A 23,024-nucleotide genomic window follows, 5' to 3' on the forward strand; every position below is an offset into this window, starting at 1 on the left:
CCCAGGCAACATAATACTAACGAGAGGCGGTTGCTAGCAGCATCAGCATCACCATCACCATCATCACTTCTGGTCTGACTTGCCTGTGGTCTCCCAGAATCCACGCCTGTGAACTGGATCACTGATGAGGCCCCTTCCTCCTACATGTCATTTGCGCGTCCCCCCCCCAAATCTGGGGGTGACTCCCAAGAAGGGGCAGTGAAAAGAGCTGAGATTTTTTTAAGTCGACGCCTGGATTCAATTCCAGCTCCCCTCCTCCCCCTACCACCCCCCCCCCGCCCCCGCCGCCCCATGTATTAGCGAGTCCTTCGGCCCTAATACATAAGCCCAGAACCTGAGAAGCTGGGCCCAATAGATGTTTATTTCTCGTCCTACAGGGAGGGAAGTGTGAGTGGGGGGGGGGGGTGTATCCCAGTGGCCTGGCTCCTTCGGGCTGTGGCTCTGCCTGCCTTGGGAGCCTCAATTTCCACTGGCATCTCTGCGGGGGTGGGGGGGGGGGAGTCAGTCACGTGGGAGGTTTTAGTGGGCCAGGCCTGGCACCGGCCGCACGTCACTGCCACCTGCATGTCCTTGGCTACAGCTCAGTCACGTGGGCCCACACAGCTGCAGGAACCACACAGTCCCCGCAGGAAAACGAAACGGGGTTGGACGGAGGGCTAGCCAGGCTCCGCCACGTGCCCGCCGAGGCCCGGCTCCGCCACCTGGGCCGGCGACCCTATTTCTCCGAGCTGTCGCCTGCTCTGAAAATAAAGACAACCAACTCCACCCCGTCCCCGCCGGTTGTGCGGAAACCCGCAGCCATTTGTGCAGTGAAAGGAGCCGGGCTCGGCCCCATCGCCTCCCCCCCCTTCGCCCGTCCCCACCTCCGATTCACTTGCCCCCGTTGCTCCCTCCAGGCACCAACTGGATGATCGAGATCCTCAGCTTGATCGTCAAGGACGGGGACCCCTCCTGGATCCGCTCGGTGCCCATCTGGAAGCGGGCGCCCTGGTGTGAGACCATCATGGGAGCCTTCAGCCTCTCGGACCAGTCCAGCCCCCGCCTCATGAGCTCCCACCTCCCCATCCAGCTCTTCACAAAGGCCTTCTTCAACTCCAAGGCCAAGGTGCGGCCGGAGGGAGAGGAGGGGGGGGGGACATAGCTAACCGATGAGGTTGGCACATCGTTAAGTGAGCACCTACTACGTCCTGGCCCTGACCTAGAACAGCAGTAAAAAAAAATAAAAATAAATGCGAGTCCGCATTCTAAAGGCGGACAGGCAGCGAACAGATGGGCTGGAAAAGGAAAATCTTGAATAGGTCCAAGATGGAAAAATTCACAGCCGCAGAGCAGAGGGTGAGGGTTAGAGGTAGGGTGGGGGTTGCGGTTATAGGTGGTCAAGGGTGTTCGCAGTGAGAATGTCTCTTTTGAGGGAAAGACCTGGGAGGTGAAGGAAGAAGGCAGGGGGGTGTTTGGGGGAAGAAGGTCCCAGGCAGGGGAATGGGGGCGGGGGGGTGTCGGTGCAAAGGCCCTCTGGTGGGTGTGATGTGTCTGAAGACCAGCAGGAAGGCCTGTGTGGCCGGAACCAGGTGAGCGAGGGAGGTGGGGAGGAGTGGAAATGAGGCCAGGGAGGTAACCGGGCCAAACCCGCGCAGGGCCGCGTTGGCTGCGGCTTATGGTGAGCGAGACAGGGGCCGGGGAGGCTGAGCCAGCCCCGCGGGGGGCCGACCGCGGTGCTCACTGGCGCCCTCTGGCGGCGAGGAGGGGAACTGCCCGCCGCGAAGGCGGCAGGAGCTGGGAGGAGGCGAGAGTCCAGGGGGGAGGTGCCCTGGGTGGTGGCCGCGGAGGTGAAGCAGAAAGGCTGGCTTTCTCAGGTGAACCAGGACGATGTGGCGACAGATCGGATGTGGGTGTGAGAGAAACATGAGTCAAGGGTGTCTCCAGGGCGTTCAGCTTCAGGAAGTGGGAGGATGGGGCTGCGCTGTCACCAACTGAGATGGGGAGGGCAGGGAGCAGAGGCGGGGGGCGGGGAGGGATGTTGGGGGCTCTGCACGTCCAGGTGGAGGTTGCCAGTGGGCAGTGAGAGAGATGAATCTGGGTTTGACAGGAGAGATCTGGGCTGGACACAGATGTTTGCAATTTGTAGACAATAAATAGTTGGTAGGTAGACGATAGATACATAGGTAGGTAGGTAGGTAGGTAGGTAGGTAGGTAGATAGATAGGTAGGTAGGTAGGTAGGTAGGTAGACGATAGATACATAGATAGATAGGTAGGTAGGTAGGTAGACGATAGATACATAGATAGGTAGGTAGGTAGGTAGGTAGATAGATAGGTAGGTAGGTAGGTAGGTAGGTAGACGATAGATACATAGATAGATAGGTAGGTAGGTAGGTAGACGATAGATACATAGATAGGTAGGTAGGTAGGTAGGTAGACGATAGATACATAGATAGATAGGTAGGTAGGTAGGTAGACGATAGATACATAGATAGGTAGGTAGGTAGGTAGGTAGGTAGGTAGACGAGTAATGCAGATAGAGACAAGATGGGGCCTGCAATCCAGGGGTCCCCAAGGCCCCCCTCAGGCTCCCTGGTTCACTAGAGGGACTCAGAAGCTGGCAAAGCTGGTAGACCCACAGTCACGGTCAGCCTAGCGAAAGGGTGGAGACCTGTGGGGTGAGCAGAGACGTGGTGCCAGCTTCCGTGGCCTCTCCCCGTGGACTCGCATGAACAGCGCCCAGGCCCTTCGCGATGATGCGTGGCGGCCAGCACGGAGCAGTGCCCCCGGGGACGCTCACCCAAGCCATGGGGCCCGGGGTTTTTTGTTGTGGTTGATTTTTAATATGTTTTTATTGATTTCAGAGAGGTAGGGAGAGGGAGAGAGATAGGGACATTCATGATGAGAGAGAATCTTTGACGGGCTGCCTCCTGCACGTCCCACACTGGGGATCGAGCCCGCCAAGGGGCATGTGTCCTGACCGGGAATCGAACTGCAACCCCCTGGTTCATAGGTCAGTGCTCAACCACTGAGCCACGCCGGCCGGGCAGGGCTTTGTTGGAGGTTGGTCATATGCACGTGGCTGACCACCATGTGGCTGACCTCGGTCTTGGGAAAGGAGATCGTTGGCAGGGAAGGGCATGTCTGTTGGGACTGGAAGAGGGGATGCTCATCCTATAGAATAAAACCCTAATATGCAAATCGATACAACAGTGGAATGACCTGGTGCTATGATGTGCACTGACCACCAGGGGGAGCACCGCTCAGCCAGAAGCCGGGCTCACGGCTGGCGAGTGCAGCAGCGGTGGTGGGAGCCTCTCCTGCCTCCACCTCAGCGCTAAGGACCCCTCGGGGGATGTCTGCCAAGGGGTCCCAGATAGCGAGAGGGCACAGGCCAGGCTGAGGGGACTCCCCCATGTACGAATGCCGTGCACTGGGCCTCTAGTAGAATATAAACCTGGTTAACAGATTGGAGACAGGGAATTGAGGCTTCAAATGCCAGGCCCAGGGGCTGGGACTCTGTCCTGGGGCACTGGGAACCCAGGAGGGCGGGGTCCTCACCGGGTGAAGAAAGACCTTCTGCGGCTGTGTGGAGGCCGGAGGTCAGGGAGGAGGCTGGGGCGGAGGTCCAGGCAGGAGAGGATGAGGCTGGGGCCTTGGCCCTGGGGACAGGAAGGAGGGGCGGCGTCCCTCCTCTATTGGTCCACGCCTCTCACCCTGATCGCCCCCATCCTGAACTCCGTGCCTTTCCTCCTCTGCTTTGTCCCCTGAAGCCAAACCGTCCTTCCTCCTGACCCAGAAACAGCCCCTCCCTCCCTCCCTCCCTCCCCCCAGCATGCGGTTGGAGGGAGCGCTCCCCATCTCTGGGACGAGGTGCAAGGATCTGAGCTGCCAGAAGCTGGGAAGTCCCCTGGGAAGTCTACCCTGAGTCCTTCCTGCTGCAGGGCCAGGAACAGAGCTCAAAACACAGCCTCGGGGCCGGGGGGCCGGCCGCCGTGACAGACGCCTTCTCTCCTCTCCCAACACCACATGCAGGTCATCTACATGGGCCGGAACCCCCGGGACGTGGCCGTGTCGCTCTATCACTACTCCAAGATCGCCGGGCAGCTGAAGGACCCCGGCACCCCTGACCAGTTCCTGCAGAACTTCCTCAAAGGCGAAGGTGAGGACGGGGGCGGGGGTGGGAGCCCCTTGTGGCCCAGAGGGAAGAGGGGCAGCGGGGGGATGAGAGAGAGAGAGAGAGAGGGAGAGAGGAGACCAGGAGACCGGACCGAGAGAGAACCAAAGGCACCGACAGAAAGGGAGAGGGAGCCAGAGAGAGGCTGAGCTGCAGGGACAGCACCGGAGACAGAGGGAGGCAGAGAAAGGGATGCAGACAGAGAGACAGGGGGACAGGGGGACAGAGGGACACGGGCACCAGGTGTCAGGGGTCGGAGGGGGGGGCATCCAGCTCCGAGGGGCCAGGCCTGGGCCAAGGGGGGCTAGTCAGGCGCCCCCCCACACACCGTGAGCGCCAGCGGGGGCCCCGCTGCCTGGCCCTCACCCCTCCGCCCCTCTGCCCGCAGTGCAGTTCGGCTCCTGGTTCGACCACATTAAAGGCTGGATTCGGATGCAGGGCAAAGAAAACTTCCTGTTTATCACCTACGAGGAGCTGCAGGAGGTGACTCCCCCCTCCCCTACACCCCCCCCGCCCCCCTACACCCCCCCGCCCCCCTACACCCCCCCCGTCCCCCTACACCCCCCCGCCCCCTACACCCCCCCGTCCCCCTACACCCCCCCGTCCCCCTACACCCCCCCGCCCCCCTACACACCCCCCCGTCCCCCTACACCCCCCCGTCCCCCTACACCCCCCCCTACACCCCCCCATCCCCCTACACCCCCCCGCCCCCTACACCCCCCCGTCCCCCTACACCCCCCCGTCCCCCTACACCCCCCCCTACAACCCCCACCCCCCTACACCCCCCCGCCCCCCTACACCCCCCCCGCCCCCCTACACCCCCCCCGCCCCCTACACCCCCCCGTCCCCCTACACCCCCCCCGCCCCCTACACCCCCCCGTCCCCCTACACCCCCCCCGCCCCCTACACCCCCCCGCCTCCCTACACCCCCCCCGCCCCCTACACCCCCCAGCCCCCCTACACCCCCCCCGCCCCTACACCCCCCCGCCCCCCTACACCCCCCCCGCCCCCTACACCCCCCCCCGCCCCCTACACCCCCCCGCCCCCTACACCCCCCCGTCCCCCTACACCCCCCTACACCCCCCATCCCCCTACACCCCCCCCGCCCCCCTACACCCCCCCCGCCCCCTACACCCCCCCGTCCCCCTACACCCCCCCGTCCCCCTACACCCCCCCCTACACCCCCCCATCCCCCTACACCCCCCCCCGCCCCCCTACACCCCCCCGCCCCCCTACACCTCCCCCCGCCCCCCTACACCTCCCCCCGCCCCCCTACACCACCCCCCCGCCCCTACACCCCCCCCGCCCCCCTACACCCCCCCGTCCCCCTACACCCCCCCCGCCCCCCTACACCCCCCCATCCCCCTACACCCCCCCCCGCCCCCCTACACCCCCCCGTCCCCCTACACCCCCCCGCCCCCCTACACCCCCCCGTCCCCCTACACCCCCCCCGCCCCCCTATCCCTGTGCTGGCCCAGCACCCCCCTCTCCTCCCCTCCTCTCGCCCCCCACTTCCCCTCCCGTAAGGCCTCCTCCACGGTGGATGATGCACCAGGTACCGGGCCACAGCAGTGAGCAGAACCGGGTCCCTGAGGCCGCGAGCGGGAGCGGGACCAGGGACAGAGATAAACTAGGGGGCCGAGGGGAGAAGAGCTGGAGAAGGGCAGGCGGAGAGAAGGGCCAGGACTGTGTGGGCGGGATTTTAAGAAGGTGGAGCCCTGGCTGGTGTGGCTCAGTGGATAGAGCATGGGCCTGTGCACTGAAGGGTCCCGGGTTCGATTCCAGTCAAGGGCACATGCCTGGGTTGTGGGCTTGATCCCCAGTAGGGGGCGTGCAGGAGGCAGCCCATCAATGATTCTCTCTCATCATTGATGTTTCTTTCCCTCTCCCTTCCTCTCTGAAGTCAATAAAGATATATTTTAAAAGAAAAAAACAAAAGAAGGGGGAGGGGGAGGAGGAGGCCTATGGGGAAAAAAAGTGGAGGAGGAGGCCCCCAAGAGAAGACAACAGCGACCATCTAAGGGAGGAGAGGGAGCCGCGGGCAACCTGGGGAAAGTGTCCTGGGCAGAGGGACCAGCCAGTGCAAAGGCCCTGGGGTGAGCGTGCATGTACTTGGATGGAGGCCTCCTGGCCAGAGCCGAGTGAGTGTGTGTGCGTGTGGGGGAGGGGGTAGTGGGGGGGAATGAAGGCAGACAGTGAGGACTGCGGCTTTCCTCTGAGTCGGGGGGAGCCATAGGTGGCTTCTGAGCAGGGGAGGCCATAGGAGCAATGACCTCATGTTGAACTGCGGCTACAGAAAGTGAGCTTCGTGGGTGGCTGTGACCTGGAAGGAAGAGGGAAGCAGTGGAAGGGAACACCCTTGGGAGTTAGACTGGGACCCTGTCTGGGCCCCATCAGACATAACCTGGGACAGGCACCCGGGAGAGAGAGAGATGCCTTCGGGCTGGGGCAATCAGGGAGGGCTTCCTGGAAGAAGAGGCCATGCAGTGCGCCTACGGTTTTGCCCAGCTCCTAGGAGGATGCGCTGGGCTTCCAGGTGGGACAACCCACCGTGCACGTGCCCAGCTGTGCTAGGTTTAGAGCGAAGGTTTGTCCTGAGAGCCCAGGAGCCTGGGAGGCACCCTCACCCACGGCCTGACATGTTCCCTTCGTGTGTGTGTGTGTGTGTGTGTGTGTGTGTGTGTGTGTGTGCGCGTGCGCGCGCACTTGGCGTTTTTCATCCTTGACAGTATCACAGGTGTCCCCCATCTGCCCCTTTCGCCCCCTCTCTTCGTGTGTGTTTTGTATTCTCTGTTCTGTCGCTACTTTTTTTTTTTTTTTAATACAGAGAGGAAGGGAGAGGGAGAGGGAGAGAGAGAAACATTAATAACGAGAGAGAATCATGGGCGGGCTGCCTCCTGCACGCCCCACACCGGGGATCGAGCCCAAATGGGAACTGAACCGTGACCTCCCGGTTCTAGAGTCCATAGGGAGCCTCGCCAGGCGGGCCTGTCAGTCCCTTTTTCATGTGGGAAGAGCCTGGATCCCGGTGTCAGTGAAGCCGTTAAAACCTCTCAGAGCCTCGGAGGCCTCGTCCTTAAAGTGGGAGGGAAACGCCAGATCACGGGGCCACTGTGAGGACCACAGCGCCTGGCACCGGCCTGTTGTCACCCCCGACCAGGTCAGAAGCCGCAGCGCATCCTCCTTGCAGCCGGGCAAAGCTGTAGGCACGCTGCATGGCCTCTTCTTCCAGGAAGCCTTCCCTGATTGCTCCAGCCCGAAGGCATCTCTCTCTCTCTCCCGGGTGCCAGTACCGTGTGTAAAGTAAGGGCGACCAGGCTCCGTGCGAGGGCCTATCTGATTAGTGGTAACAGTAACGGCCGAGGCTGGCACCGAAGGCTGCGCACGATCCTCTCATTTGACCCTCACAAAGCGCAGGCGGGTGCGCCACCCGGGGCTGAGCCGCACGGAACGGCCGACACTTGGTAATTGTATGTGGCTCACCCCAGTATTGTTAGCATCCCAGGTTTTTCTGTTTTAATCCTCACCCGAGGATATGTTTCCATGGATTTCTAGAGAGAGTGGGAGGGGGAGGGAGAGACAGATAGAGAGAGAAACGTTGATGTGAGAGACACACGTCGATTAGGTTGCCTCCTGCACGTGTCCTCACCAGGCCCAGGGGTTGAGCCTGCAACCGAGGTACATGCCCTTGACCGGAATCGAACCCGGGACCCTTCAGTCCGCGGGCCGATGCGCTATCCACTGAGCCACACCGGCGAGGGCTGTCCCAGATTTAGAGGCGGAAATGGGGCTGATAACCCGAAGGGAGTGGGAACCTGGCTGGGGCACAGGGCTCCTCCCTGGGGCCCCCGGGGCTCGTTTCTGTGGACGGGAAGACCCCTGAAAAGATTTCGGCATCACCCCGCCCCCTCTCTCCCATCCAGCTCCATCCTCCGAACCCAAAACTGGGCCACGCAGCCCCACTGAGCTCCTGGGCTGCCCCTGGGTGGGAGGAGCTGCCAACGTGTGAGGCTTTCTGGGCCGAGCCTGTGGTTCAAGAGGAGAAAGGGGTGGGTGGTTATGAAACCAGGAATGACCTGGAACGTCGGGGCCGGGGCTGGCGGGGCTGGCAGAGCTGACCGGGAGGCCGACCGGCAGGTGCAGGTCGAGCCAGGCAGCGAGGCAGAGGGAGGACTGCGGGCTCTGGGGCCCAGGTCTCAGCTCCTCCCCGGCTGCGGGACCCTGGGCCCGTGTCTCCCCGCTCTGGGCCTCCATGGACTGATGCCGGACACTCACTCCTCTCGGCGAGCCGTGGGCAGGATTGGCACAGATGTACCGGTGCGGCTCGGAGCAGAGCGTGGCGCACAGTAGGCGCTCAGGCCACGGGGACTGGGACCGTCATTGTCACGGGGAGGAGAGACTGGTGCTGCGTCTGGAGGGGTGTCTGCCAGGGGGGAGGGTGGCACAGGGCTTGCCTGGCAGCCCCGTGCCCAGGGCCACAGGGAGGAAGTGCAGGGCACGGTGAGTCCCAGGAGGAGGGGGTGGGGAGCACCGGTCCCTGGAAGTGAGGCCTGGGGACTGGAACTGTGTCAGGGCATATGGAGCCACAGGGGGGCTGGGAGCAGGCTGGGGCCTGGGCGTGGGGACTGGAGGCAGGGAGGCAGGGAGGAGGCCAGGACAAGAGTCCACGGGAGAGAATCAGGCCTGACCAGCGCCGGGGCCACAGGGACACAGAGGGGACATGGCAGGGAGAGTCCAGGGCAGAGGGAAGGGGCTGATGACTGCCAGGACAGGGGTGTGCGCGGGAAGGGGAGCGCGGGAAGGGGAGCGGCGGCGGGGGGTGGGGGGCGGCTGAGAGTCTGGCTGTGTATCTGGAGGAATCTGGGGCCGTTCTGGGCTGGGGACCTGGGGGAGGAGCAGGTTTGGGGCACAGACTGGCTGACGCCCCATTTCTAACCTGAAGGAGGAGGATTCTACATAAGGGGCTGGACTGCCCCCTACCCCCTGCCCCCTGCTGTGACCTCTGACCCAGCCTCACCCCTCCCCTCCCACCCACAGCACCCTCCCCAATCCCAAAACCCTCAGAGGCCACAGCCCAACCCCTTGGCTTGGAGCTGGGGAAACCGAGGCAAAGAGGTGGAGTCACCCAGACAAGTCTGGGTGTGGCGTTCTGTCCTTGCCTGGGTCCCCTCCGTCCGCTGCCCCCCCCCCTCCCCCCGTCCTGCCTTCCCACCTGACCCCTCTCTCCTGCCCGCAGGACCTCCCCGGCTCCGTGCAGCGTGTCTGCCAGTTCCTGGGCCGGCAGCTGGGCGAGGAGGCGCTGGGCTCCGTCGTGGCTCACTCGGCCTTCGATGCCATGAAGGCCAACACCATGTCCAACTTCTCGCTGCTGCCCCCCAGCCTGCTGGACCAGCGCCATGGTGCCTTCCTCCGGAAAGGTACGGGGCCCCTGGGGTTCCACGCTCCCCAGGCCACGGCCTGGCTGTGTGGCTCGGGCGCATTCCTCAACCTCTCTGGGCTCCCGTTTCCCCACTGTCACCTGGGGGTGCTCCCAACAGAAATGCCTTCACTGCGTCCTGTTGGGCCCAGGATTGACGCCACACACAGGGCTTAGCACGGGGCGGACACAGCAGGTGCTGGGGGTGTGCCTGTCTCCCCAGGCCTACCACCGCCCCCACTCCCCGCCCCTCCTGCCCCTCCCCCAGCTGCAAATGGGAACAAAAGACCACAGCCAGCTCTGAACCCACGGGAGGCTATTTATTTATTTATTGTTGTTGTTGTTGTTAATCCTCACCCGAGGATATTTTTCCATTGGTTTTTTTATTTATTTATTTTTTTTAATATATTTTATTGATTTTTCACAGAGAGGAAGAGAGAGGGATAGAGAGTTAGAAACATCGATGAGAGAGAAACATCGATCAGCTGCCTCCTGCACACCTCCTACTGGGGATGTGCCCGCAACCAAGGTACATGCCCTTGGCCGGAATCGAACCTGGGACCCTTCAATCCACAGGCCAACGCTCTATCCACTGAGCCAAACCGGTCAGGGCCCATTGGTTTTTTTAAAAAATATATATTTTTATTGATTTGAGAGAGGAAGGGAGAGGGAGAGAGAGAGAGAAGCATCAATGATGAGAATCATTGATCGGCTGTCTCCTGCACCATTGGAGATCGAGCCCACCACCTGGGCCTGTGCCCTGACTGGGAATTGAACCCTGACCTCCTGATTCATAGGTAGATGCTCAACCACTGAGCCACCTTGACTGGGCTGGTTTTTATTTTATTTTGTTCAGAGAGAGTGGAAGGGAGAGGGAGAGACACATCAATTGGTTGTCCCCCGAACATGCCCTGACTGGGGTCAGGGGATCAAGCCTACAACTGAGGTCCCTGCCCGTTGACCTGATTTGAACCTGGGACTCTTCAGTCTGTGAGCCGACGCTCTATCCACTGAACCAAACCGGCTAGGGCCATGGGAGGCTAGATAAACATTCAAATGTTGCATTACATTTGTAGGTGGAAGTGTATTAGTTTCCTGCGGCTGCTATAACAAAACACCACAAATTTAGTGGCTTAAGACAACACACATTTATTCCCTTGTAGTTCTGGGTGTCAGATGTCCAAAGTCAGTTTCACTGGGGCTGAAAGCAAAGTGTTAGCCGGCCGTTCCTTCTGGAGTCTCTAGGGCAGAACCGGCCGCTGCCTTTTCCAGTTCAGGTCCCGCCTGCATTCCTTGGCTCCTGGCCCCTTCCCTCCATCTCCAAAGCCAGCAGCGTAGCATCTTCTCAGACTCTGACCCTCCCGCCTCCTCTTACAAAGGCCCTTGTGACTTCATGAAGTCCACCTGGATAATCAGGGTCTTTCCCCCAATCTCCAGGCCTTTAACTTAATCTCATCTACAAAGTCCCTTTTGCCACAAAAGGTCGGTCATTCAGAGGTTCCAAGGATTAGGATTAGGATGCGGACACCTTGGGAGGGGGGTGTCATTATTCAGCTCATTAGGGGCGTCATGTAAGATGTGATATGTGCACCTAAAATTCAATGTGAACCAAGTGACATTGGCCCCAGGATTTCAGGGACGGGGTGGAGCCCCACGATAAGAAACCTGAGGCTTGCAATTGGCGTGGCTTGGTGGTTGAGCGTCGACCTATGAACCGGGAGGGCACGGTTGGATTCCTGTCAAGGGCACATGCCTGGGTTGCAGGCTCAATCCCCAATGGGGAACGTGTAGGAGGCAGCCCATCAGTGATTCTCTCTCATCATTGATGTTTCTATCTCTCCCTCTCCCTTCCTCTCTGAAATCAAAATTGATTTCAGAGAGGAAGGGAGAGGGAGAGAGAGATACTGGTAGAAACATCAATGATGAGAGAGAATCATTGATGGGTTGCCTCCTGCACGCAACCCAGGCATATGCCCTTGACCGGAATCGAACCTGGGACCCTTCAGTCCGCAGACTGATGCTCTATCCATTGAGTCAAACCGGTTAGGGCAATAAAAATATATAAAAAAATAATAATCAATGGAAAAAATATCTTCGGGTGAGGATTGACAACAACAACAATCAATTAACCTTCCCTTGGGTGAGGAGTTAAAAAACAAAAAAAAAGAAAGGAAGGAACTTGAGGCCGGGGGATCCCTTGCCGGCTGGGTTGCTGTACCCCAGCGATTCTGTCGCAAACCTGGGGCACAGTGCTTGGCGCCGCGAGCGCGGGAAGCAGCCCGGTGCCAGCGCAGAGACGGGAGCAGAGCCCGGGCTGCAGCCGCCCTGGGGTTAGTGGCAGGTCGCAGACGTGGTGCCCCCGGGGCTGAGCAGGGTGTGCAGAGCGCTGGGTGGGGGTGGGGCGGGGGGATGTTCTGGGCAGAGATTTAAGGGATTCGGGGTACAGTGTCGGAAGGACAGAGGTCTGCAGGCGGGATGAGCAGGGCAGGGGGGACCCCAAGAGAGAGGAGGCAAGAATGGTGCCCGGGGTCTGCCAGGTCCAGGCGGCGGGCGTGAGTCAGCAACCACAGGAGGGGAGGGGGCGGCGTGGAGATGGGGCGGGGCGGGGGGAGGGCGGGGCTTCCGGCCGAAGGGGGCGCTGGGATGTCGGGGCAACGCTCCGGATGCTGACCCCGCCCCCCTCCCCGCAGGGGTCTGCGGAGACTGGAAGAACCACTTCACGGTGGCGCAGAGCGAAGCCTTCGACCGCGTCTACCGCGAGCAGATGCGGGGGATGCCGACCTTCCCCTGGGACGAGGACCCCGAGGATGCCAGTCCGGACCCCGAACCCAGCCCCGCACCCAGCCCCAGCCCAGACCAGGCCTCCGAGCACCCGCACCCGTGACCCCGAGAATAAACGCATCGCTCCTGCGCCGGCTCCTCGATGTGCTATGGCGGTGGCATACCGCGGGCGGGCGGCAGGGGGCGCGCGAGGCCGGGCGGGGACCCTTCACCGGCACCAGGGCCTCCCGAGGGCGGGGCCCTCTTCCCCACCTGGCGCCCCGATGGGGTGGGTGACTCAGAAGCCCCATAGCGCCCGGCGCCTGACTTCCCAGAGTCGGGGTGCTGCGGCCTGGACCCCTGGATCTGAGGGAGGAGTGGCCGGGACCCCGGGGTCCCCCACTAGGCTGCGGAGAATGCAAGTTGTGGGCAGGAGGCAGGTTTATTCTGGGCAGAGGTCAAAGGGAGCCCCAACAACTAACCCCCCGGCGCCCATAAAACTGTCCCAGCACCTGCCCAGCCCGTCACCAGGGCCCTGAGCCGCCCCCAGCAGGCGTGTCCCCCCCCCCCCCCCATCTGAGTCCCTCCTCATTCAGCTCAGCCCCCTGGATTGAGGTCCCTCCTCCCCTGAACCCAGCTCAGTTGCCCGGGCTTCTGAGCAGGTGGCCCCAGGGACACCCCGCCCCCCAGGGTCCCCACGCACAGCCCAGCCTGGGGCCCTCCGCCAGGCCTCCCCTCAGAGAAGTCCTCACATTGCAGGGGGGTGGAGGGGGGAGGATGTGCAATGTTCTGGGATCCCAGCTCCTCCAGACGGTCTGCCCATTTTGTAGACTGGGACTCTGAGGTCTGGGGTGGGCGTGGGACTTGCCCAAGTTCTAGGATCATTGGGGGGAAATCCCCCCTGCTTCCCAGACTATGAGGCGGGAGGCACTGTCGTCCAGCCCGGCGTGGCTCTGGCTTCTGTCAGGGTCGCCCCCTGAGTCCTGCCTGGGTGGCCCAGCCTGGCTGCCGGCCACCCCTAGGTTCCAGGGCTGTGGGTGCAGCATCGTCTCCAAACCTCCTTCGGGTCGGGGAGAGGTAGTGGAGGCGGCCGGCAGGGATGAGGGGCAGGGGGCCGCCCCAGGGCTGGGGCCTGGCCAGCGGACGGGAGTCCACCTCACTCCTGGGCCCCCCGCCAGTGCCCCGCTGCCTCATCAGGGCCTTGGCTGGGGTGTCCTTGGAGCCCCAGGACTTCTTGAGCTGTGGAGGGAGAGAGGAGGAGGTGAGCGGAGGCTCCTGGGGGCTGAGTCCAGGGAGGGAGGAGGCGAGGGAGGTGAAAGCTGGAGGAGGTGAGGGAGACAGACGATAAAGGGGAAGAAGATGAGACAGGAGAGAGAAAGACACAGAAGAGGGAGGTGAGGGAAGGAGGGCATGACACGGAGGGGAGGGGAGAAGGCCCCTGAGCTCCAGAACCAGAGGGAGGTGAGCTGGGAGGCCTGGGACCCCCGGAGCTCCCAAGGGGCTAGGAGGTGTGTCCCCCCGACCCTGCAGTTTGCAGCTGGGGAGGAACAGGAAGCAGCCAGCAGCCGCCCGGGTGGGGGCAGCAAATATTTGCCAAGGGAGGTGATGCTGGGTGAGGGCGGCAGAGGACCGGGTGGAGGCGAGGACCTTGGCCCTGCCCTGCCCATCCCCCTTCTCCCCTGGGACGGAGGGAGGCAATTCCTGGGCTCCTTCTCCCTCACCCTCAGGACCGGCCTCTTGGCAGGTGGGGAAACTGAGGCTTGGAGGGGGTACAGCTCAGAGGGGGTACAGCTCAGAGATCCTGGCCCCCAGGTCGGCCTGTTTCTCCCACATGGCTCTGCTCTGACCTTCTCAACAGCCTCCTTGACAGCCTGGGACATGGGAGGCCCTGCCCAGGGTCCCCCAGAGAATTGGGCAGGCCCTGTTGAACCCCAAGTGTCTAAGCAGGGGGAGAAGGGTCCCCTCTAAGCTCATGACACTGGAATCTGGGAAGCCAGGGCAGAGAGAATGTCAAAGCCCCACCCGGGAGGCAACCAGGGCTGAGTCCCAAGCCTCCCCGGTGCCTCAGTTTCCCATCTGTGAAATGGATGGATGGGTGGAGAGATGCAATAACATCCGCCTCTGAGGACTGTGGCAAAGGTTAAATGTAACTACTTCTGTGAAAGCGCTTGGCCTGGGGCCTGGCGCATGGGAAGGTGCCCAGGAAAGACCCCTGTTTCCACCTTGGCAAGTTACCCAACCTCCCTGGGCCTCAGCTTTCCCCTCCGCAACAATGTGCACGGTGAGCATCTTGCCTCGCTGACCTGGGATGAGGACGTTGTGAAATAAATTCCATTTGGGGAATTTCTAGTGAAAGAGCGAATGTGACTCTATTTCATTCTGTTGACTCCTTCTCCCAACCAAACTGAGGAGGAAGCTACCGCTCAGCCCATTTCCTAGATGAGAACACGGCAAGTCCCCGCCACGCCCCACCCCACCCCCACCCCCGCCCCGGTTCTCACGGCTGGTCTATCATGGCAGGATTCACACCCCGGGCTCTTGGGGGTCTCTGCTCCTTGCCGCCCGGCACTCCCCTGCCCAGCACACAGTGTGGGCTCAGGAAACGCCCTGTGATTAGAAACTCAGGCAAGCAGCTTGGCTTCCCGACCTCCCGGGGGCCAGGCACATAGTAGGCCCGCGGAAAACAGTAAGGGCCCTTGAGCCCAATGGGATGACCTTGAACCAGCAAGCCCCTTCTCCCCCTTTCATGGCCTTAGCCGCCTCCACCCCCCACCAGCTGCTGTCATTCTCAGGTGGCCACGGGTCTCAGGGCTCACCTCGTCACCGTCACTGGAGTCCGACAGCTGGGACAGGCGGCTCAGGTCCCACAGGGATCGGCTGGGCCGGGCGGGAGGGCCGCTGGGGGGCCGGGCGCGCTGGATGGTCCTCAGGATGTCGCTGAGCGCAGGCCCCGGGACGGCCTGGGCCTCCCGCCCGCCTCTGTCCAGGACTCGGCAGGCGGCCAGGCGCTGGGTCAGCGGCGACACGTCAGGCGGCGGCGGCGACACGGGGGCCACGGAGCGGCGGCGGGCCACGCTGTGCGGGCCGCGGGCCAGCTGCAGCCCCCCCAGGGTGCTGACGAAGGGGCCCGGGGTGGGCGCCGGCGGGAGCGGCCAGGAGGCCGCGTACAGTGTCCGGAACTCGCGGCTGAAGGCGTCGGCGATCTCGCCCGTCAGCAGGGTCACCAGGCCGCGGTGCAGGCGTGCGTCGCTCCATGTGAAGCTGGGGGCACGGAGAGGGGGTGAGGACCTCTGCTCAGCCCGAGATCCAGTCCCCATCACCCGTCCCCAACCTGCTCACAGGGCAGGCTGTGTGACCAGGCCCTCAGGAAAAGCCGGCCGCCCTCTGGCCTCAACATCCCCCTCTGTAGAATGGGACCGCCTTCCCTGTGAGGACAACGCATTAAGAAAGTTAAATGATCATCTGAACTCAGACTTGACTTTAAACCTGGGCTCTGCCGGTTCGCACAGGGTTGCCTGGGTTTCCCCCTCTGAAACGAGATGGGGTTCCTTTTCTGACGCCCACGGGGACTGTTTTGAGACGCAGCTGCTTCCTGTGGTGACCCCCATGTGTTAAGCGCTGGCTGTGTGCCAGGCTCTGGCTGTGCCTGCTCCGTGTGCCCGTTTGCTCAGCTGGAAGCTGGAGCTAAAACGCAGGAAGATTCGAGGAGAGAACGTGGGTCGAGCTCCCTGCACCGTGCCCAGCACATGCCCAGCGCTAGAGGCCTGGATCTGCGGTGAGCCGTGCCCTTCCCAGTCCTGCCATCACGGCGCTTGCTATCTAAAGCACTGGGCTTGCCCTGGCTGGTTTGGCTCAGTGGATAGAGCGTCGGCCTGCAGACTGAAGGGTCCCAGGTTCAATTCCCGTCAAGGGCACATGCCCAGGTTGTGGGCTCGATCCCCAGTAGTAGGGCGTGCAGGAGGCAGCTGATCAATGATTCTCTCTCATCATTGTTGTTTCTCACTCCTTCTACCTGCCTCTCTGAAATCAATAAAAATAATATTGTAAACACTGGTCCTGCACACAGCAGGTGCTCAATAAATGCCCTCTTTGGGATTAAATAAACCTGGGCTCTAATCCCGGCTCTAGGGCCTTGGACACGCCACGTTCTCCTCCTGAGCCTTGGTTTGCTCATCTGAGAAATGGGCTCGCAGGGGCACCCGGCAGGCGCAGCTCCCGGCACCCAGCAGGGCCGTCAGCCGAGTGGCCAGGACGGTAAAGGCTGGGCCGTGCGTTCTTACCTGGGCAGGGTGGCTGTGACCTTGATCCCTGGCAGGTCAGCGGGCCAACCTGCCCCTCAGATTGTGACACCCTCGCCCACCCATGACCTCACCCCCAGAGTGGCCAGTGGAACCCTAGGGGGGGTCTGTGAGGTCACCCCATTCCGCTCCACAAAGGCTGGTCGGACAGCAGCGGCTGGCTGGTCTCTGTCCCGGGAACGCTTCTGAGACCCTGGGGCTGGAGACCGCGGTCACGACGAAGCTTCTGAGAGGGACGCGGAGGGTGGCGACCCAAGGACACTCCAGCTGCTGACCCTGGGAGGCCAGAACCAGGGGCAAAGGCCTCGTGGGCATGCGGAGGTCTCTCAGCTGTTCCGGGAGGTCCCCGGCGCCCAGGGCCCGGCTCGGGCCCTGTCTCCACCGCCAGGCCACCGTGGTCCCCGGCTGGCTACTGCTGCTGCTGCTGGCTCTGCCCCCCGGCACGACAGGGGCCAAGGACTGCATGTTCTGTGAGCTGACCGACTCCTCCGACTGCCCCGGCATCCCCATGACCTGCGGCGACGACGAGGAGTGCTTCATGGGCCAGGGGACGGCCCCCGACCTTGGCCCCGTCATCAACAAAGGCTGCCTGGAGTCCGCGCAGTGTGGCCGCGAGGAGCCCGTCACCTACCAGGGCGTCACCTACAGCCTCACCTCCAAATGCTGCGACGGCAACCTGTGCAACGGGGCCCCCACCCCTGCAGGCGGCCTGCGGGCGGGGGCCGCCACCGGCCTGGCGCTGGGCGCCCGGCGGCTGCTTCACGGACTGTGACCAGCGCGGAGGGCAGGACCCCGGGCTCTGCTGCTCCTTGTGCCCCTGCCTGCTCCCCCCTTCCCCCCATCAAAGGCCAGAGGCCCTAGACAACCCCCCCCCCCCCCCCCGTGGCCCTGGCTTCATCCATTCTCGGCTGTCCACCCCTCCCCCACCCCCCCAGGACCCAGGGCTCTGCCACACCAGAGCCTGGCTTGGCGGTGGGACGCGCCCCTGGGTTTGGCTGTAATATTGCATTTCGTTGCTTCTAAGACGCCATATCTTTCCCCAATTTGATCAGGATGCTCCCTTTCATTGTGGTCCCTTAGAGTCGATGAAATCCGGTCAAAATAATATTAATAAACAACAGCTGATGTGTAGGAAGCACTTGTTATGTTCCGTGCCAGGGACCATTCTCCCACCGAATCTCCCGTGAAGCTGGGAAGGCAGATTCCCTCTGGAAGGTCTCAGTCCTGGCCCTGGTGCTGCTCTAGGTGTGGTCCCCGACAAACCGGAACTTGCCGGCAAGGCCAATCCTCGGGCCCCAGCCCAGGCCGGCTGGATGGGCGTGGGGCCCAGAAATCTGGGTTGTAACGAGTCCTCTGAGTCAGCCTGAGTCATGTTCAAGGCTACACACCAGGGTCTTTGGCAAAGGTTCCTGACGGGGGATGCTACCGACATCTACTGGATGGAGGCCAGGGATGCAGCCCAGGAGAGGCAGTACCTTCGCCGGGAAACCTCACTCTATAAAGCAGGAGTGGGAGACCTTTTTTCTGCCCATTTGGATATTTATAACATCATTCTCGGGCCACACAAAATTCTCAACTTAAAAATCAGCCCGTCCCGTCCTGTGTGGCTCAATGGTTCCGCATCGACCAGGCCGTCACGGTTCAATTCCCGGTCAGGGCGCAGGTCTGGGTTGTGGGCTCAATCAATGATTTGATGCTTTGGTGTGCAGGAAGCAGCCGATCAAGATCAATGATTCTCTCTCATCACTGATGTTTTGATCTCTCTTTCTCTCCCTCTCTTTTCCTCTCCCTCTAAAATCAGTAAAACCATATTTTTTAAGAATCAGCCTGCTAGCCTGGCCGCCGTGGCTCTGTGGTTGAGCATCGACCTATGAATCGGGATCACGGTTCGATTCCCGGTCAGGGCACATGCCCGGGTTGCGGGCTCGATCCCCAGTGTGGGGCGTGCAGGAGGCAGCCGATCCATGATTCTCTTTCATCATTCATGTTTCTGTCTCTCTCTCCCTCTCCCTTCCTCTCTGAATTTAAAACAAAAACAAAAATCAGCCTGCTATATTTGGTCAAACATTTAATTAACTCTCCCCGAATGTCTTGTGGCAAGCAGGGCCAAACCAAATGATTTTGAGGGACTTCTACGGCCCGAGAGCCGGACGTTCCCCACCCCTGCCCTAAAGTCACTCAGCGTGTCATTCTGGTGAGCAGGGGGCACACAGAGGTGAAGTCAGGTGCCCAAAGTCACACCCCCAGTAACTGGCAGAGCTAGGGCTTAAACTGAGCCCGTCTGTCCCAGATCCCCGCGCCCCTGCCCCCCCATGCTGTGACCCAGTGAGGTGGTTGCTCATTATCCACGCTTTCCTCAAGGTGGGGGAGGCCCCGGGTCACAGAGCTAAGAAGCTGCAGAGCCAGGGCCCAGGGGCGGTCGGATCCCAAAGAGAGCAGAGGCCGGCCATCCGACAGCCCGAGGACCGAGCCATTGGCACACCAGGTCTCATTCCTTCCCGGACACTCTGAGAGGTGGCGTTACTCACCCAGGCCGCCTGGGACTCCAGGCCTGGCCTCCCGGTTTGGAAAGTCCTACATACACACTGCAGGCCCCATTCTCCAGAGAGGAAGCCGGTCAGAGAGGTGAAGACACACCCAGGCCACCAGCCAGGCCAGTAGCAGGGCCCGGGTGGGGGCCAGGCCTGGCTCCAACCCTAAGCCCGGTCCCAACGACAACCCCTTTCCTGGCAGGTGTTCAGACCCATTTCACAGACGAGGAGCCAGAGGCGGGGCGGGGATCCGCGTGCTCAGAGACTGGGGACAGGACGTGGGGTGAGGGCTGTACCTGTAGGACCCTGAGATGACCCTCTCGCCGTCCAGCAGCACGAACTTCTCCCGCACCCCGCCCGTCACCTGCCGTCGCCGGCGGCTCTGGAAACTGCAGCCCCGCAGGACGCGGATGTCCAGGTTCTGGGAGGTGGGGGGACACAGCCTCGCTGAGGCAGACCTCACAGACTTCCACCTGGGGGGTCCTCCAGGCTGCCCGCCCCCCCCATCACTTTGTGGAGAGTCTGTCCCAGCTTCCCCAGGGCCACCAATCGTGGGATTCAGGGGTCTCCTGGGGGTTCCCCCAACTCAGAGGGACCCTGTGGGAAGGCCCACCTGCTTCCCCCAGTGCCATGGGCACCAGATCCCTGGGGACCCTCTCCACTGGCACCCACCTCGCTGGCCCAGGACCCACCCCGGGGACGGGTCTCCCTCCGCTGCCCCCGGACCCACCCCGGGGACGGGTCTCCCTCCGCTGCCCCCCGCACCAGGGGGATGGGGACTCAGGTCCCTTCCGCCAGGCCCTACCTCAGTGGCCCAGGGATTCACCCCCAGCTGCTGGGCCAGGGTCAGGAAGGCAGGCAGCTGCTGGCGGTCCAGGAGCAGGTAGACGGGCACCCAGCGGCAGGTGGCAGCATCCACCATGTCCAAAAGCAGGTCTGGGTCGGTGAATATGTCCATGACGACGGCCACCAGCTGGGGGGCGGGGAGAGGGGCTGTGGATGGAGCCTGGGGCTTGGGGGACCCTCAGAAGGTGGGGCCCTAGCGGTGAGATGCTGGAGGGCTGAGGTTAAGGGCCCGGCTCTGTGGGATGTTTACATAGAGCCTGCACGTGAACAAGGGGCAGAACTCTCTGGAACCCCCGGGCTCGGCTGCGCCACTGTCATCATGTCGACAGTGGTGAACAGGGTCCCCGAGCTGGGCCTGCTCCAGGCGTGGGCTGGGTGCCTGTGCAACGCAGTGCACTGTGGGAACCTGCACACCTGGGTCCTGGGGGCGCCCTGGAGCCAGGGGCGGAGGGAGGGCTGATCTGCTGGGTCAGCAAGGGGAGCTCTGGGGCTGGGGGGCTGCCAGGGACCTGGGTCTTGCAGGCAGAAGGTGTGGGGATGAGCCCTGAGCTCTGGTTCCTGGTTCAAGTCTCTGCTTGGCCACTCCAGGCGGGAGACTTAACGTCCCATGCCTCAGTTTCCCCATCTCCTAAATGGGCATAGTGAGTCCCAACCTCACAGGGCCCTTGTGAGAATTACACGTTAACCCAGGGAAGGTACTTGGCGTGGGACCTGGCAAACACCAAACCTTTTAAATAAAAAGGGGCCGGCCAGGGGGCCGCAGGGGAGACAACCGGGCCCTCCCTGGGGGTGGGGAAGGGGGGGAGGGTCGATGACTGAGACAAGAGGGATCAAAATTAGGCCCAAGGGGCATGGATGTGTAAGGGCTGAGGATGGGGTCCCTCATATCTAAGAGGCTGAGGACGGAGTCTGGGGGTGTGGACTCCTGGGTCCGGGCATGTGAACCTGACAGTCCCCGGAGGGCCTGGGTGCTAATCCCTGGCCCAGGGGATGGTGCTCCTGGGCCGGGAGCTGCAGGGAGGATGTCTGGGTCTGGGGAATGGACTCCAGGCGCCCCAGGCCCTGCCCCCACCTTGCAGGCGGCCTGGATTTCCTGGTGCATCAGCTCCTTGAGGGGCGGGTGGCCCTCGCCCGGCGGCTGGGTGTACAGCTGCGCCCGGGTGATGCCCTTCCAGCCCGAGTCCTCCGGCCAGCCCAGCCGCAGCACCGGCACCGGCTCCTCCGACTGTCCCGGCCAGTAGGTCAGGCTGCGGGGGTCCCCGCTGGCCACGGCTCCCTCGGCGCTGCCGGGCTCCTGCTTGGCCGCCGTCCAGTCCTCAGCCGCGGCGGCCAGGCCCTGGAGCTCAGCCCGGCTCAGGAAGGGCCGCAGCTCCTCGCGCTGCACACACGCCTCGAAGGCCTCGGCGCCCTCACTCAGCAGAGCCTCGAGCGCCAGCCGCTGGCCTTCGGAATACAGGAAGCCCGGGCTGGTCTCCGTCAGGGGCGGCTCCCCGGCCGCCGACGCCACTCCTTCCAGGGCTGCCAGCTGCGAGGCCGCCATGGGGGCCCCGGGGCGGACCTTGAGGCTGGGTGTCTGAGGGTGTGGCCGTCTCCCAGGCACTGACCATCAGGGTCTCCTGTCAGCTTCCTATGCCAGGCTTGCAGGGCAGCTGAGGAATCCAGTGGCTCACTGTGCTGTCCTGACCATCAGGCTGCGCAAATGACCGGCCGACCGACGCTGCTCAGACCAACTGCCCGCCAGCCTGCAGCCGCCATGGCTGGCCGGCCATCCGACCTTGCTGTCAGCTGTGTGACGATCTGGCTGCCCCCACAAGTGGTCCTGCATGTGGGTTTGGCTGAGCACCTGGCACTGTCTCCCAACTCGGTGACCTGTCAGCTGCCCATCTCTGCTCCGGCACACGACAGCCTCCAGCCTGCTGGCCACACGGTGCCCACCGGCCCTCCCGCGGGCTCAGGCGTGGTCAGGCTGACCACCTACCTGTCCTGGCCCAAGGCCCACTACTGCCTGGCCATCTCCAGGCAACAGGCTACCTGCCTGGCTGCAACCACCTGAGTGTCTCTCACCAAAGGGAGAGCGGGCTGCCTGTGTCCCCCCGGCCGACAGCACGTCTAACTGACCCTCTGGCCGTCCTTTCGATTGGCTGGAAGACCAACAGGCTCAATGCCTGACCACCCCGTGGAACTCCCCGCTGTGTCCAGGGGATGCTTCTCCCGACAACTGGCTGGCTAGCTCACAGCTCTCACCGGCTGACCACTCTGGACCCTCCTGAGCTCTGGGGAAATGTACTCAAGCCCTCAGCCTGGGCATCGCCCTTCCCAGCCAGGAGCTCGGTCTCCCCAGTGGGTGGGTCTTCACACCCACTAGTGGGGAGAGCGCTCCACAGGGGGTCTCATTACCGGCCCATGACCTCCTCAACCCCTCTAGCCTGAGGGCAGCCTAGATAGGGCCACCTCCCGGGACTGGGTGCCCCTGCCTGTCCTCTGATCTATGCTGATCCCTGGTTTGGGGGCCTGAATTCCACTATCTCCTGCTAGCTGACTGCATACTTATGCCTAATGGAAGTTGGACAGGACCACTCTACGTCATTTGAGGCTCCTAACCCAACCTGTGGACCCCAATTCATGCAACCCCGCCTTCCAATCCCAGCACCCAGATGCCCCGCTCCTCCAGGGCACAGCGACTAGCCCTGCAAGAGAAGGAAGAGGAATAAAGCCAGGTCCCCTCTCCCTCCTGCCCGGCCAGCCCGCCACCCCCTGCCGCTCCTCTTGCCTTCTGGGGAGGCCAATGTAATCCGGGTCTTCAAGCCTGAGCTTATTTCTGCTTCTTCCTCCGGCCGACTGGCCTCCTTCATCAGGCTTCACCCAGGCATCCTGGGAACCCAGCCCCTTGTGTAAACACAGGGAGGGCCCACGCAGGTCCCGGGGAGGCCTGGGGTGTGGGGGCCAGGGTATGAGGTCCCGACCCGGGAGCACTCACCAGGCTGCCTCCCGAGGCCAGAGGCCCGCCAGACTCAGGTTT

General features: G+C 62.5%; 3 protein-coding genes across 3 annotated transcripts; 2 read left to right on the forward strand and 1 right to left on the reverse strand.

Annotated features, from left to right (window-relative positions):
• The first annotated feature begins 641 nt into the window (after window positions 1-641).
• Window positions 642-12,475, forward strand: SULT2B1 (sulfotransferase family 2B member 1). Its single transcript, XM_081108025.1, has 5 exons — window positions 642-1,105; window positions 4,013-4,139; window positions 4,543-4,637; window positions 9,391-9,571; window positions 12,261-12,475. The coding sequence occupies exons 1-5, from the start codon at window positions 908-910 to the stop codon at window positions 12,452-12,454; spliced, it is 795 nt and encodes a 264-aa protein (XP_080964151.1). The 5' UTR covers window positions 642-907; the 3' UTR covers window positions 12,455-12,475.
• A 286-nt stretch (window positions 12,476-12,761) lies between these two features.
• Window positions 12,762-21,545, reverse strand: FAM83E (family with sequence similarity 83 member E; the record flags this gene model as incomplete). The annotated part of the gene is made up of 5 exons (XM_081106835.1): window positions 12,762-13,569; window positions 15,147-15,591; window positions 19,456-19,580; window positions 19,965-20,132; window positions 21,078-21,545. The coding sequence occupies 5 exons, from the start codon at window positions 21,543-21,545 to the stop codon at window positions 13,294-13,296; spliced, it is 1,482 nt and encodes a 493-aa protein (XP_080962961.1). The 3' UTR covers window positions 12,762-13,293.
• SPACA4 (sperm acrosome associated 4) lies at window positions 16,761-17,400 on the forward strand (the record flags this gene model as incomplete). Its single annotated transcript, XM_081108313.1, has 1 exon — window positions 16,761-17,400. Exon 1 carries the CDS (start codon window positions 16,942-16,944, stop codon window positions 17,398-17,400), a length of 459 nt encoding a protein of 152 aa, XP_080964439.1. The 5' UTR covers window positions 16,761-16,941.
• Window positions 21,546-23,024: the final 1,479 nt, after the last annotated feature.

Source organism: Myotis nattereri, assembly GCF_964212035.1.
Source record: "Myotis nattereri genome assembly, chromosome: 15".
Classification (NCBI taxonomy): Eukaryota; Metazoa; Chordata; class Mammalia; order Chiroptera; family Vespertilionidae; genus Myotis; species Myotis nattereri.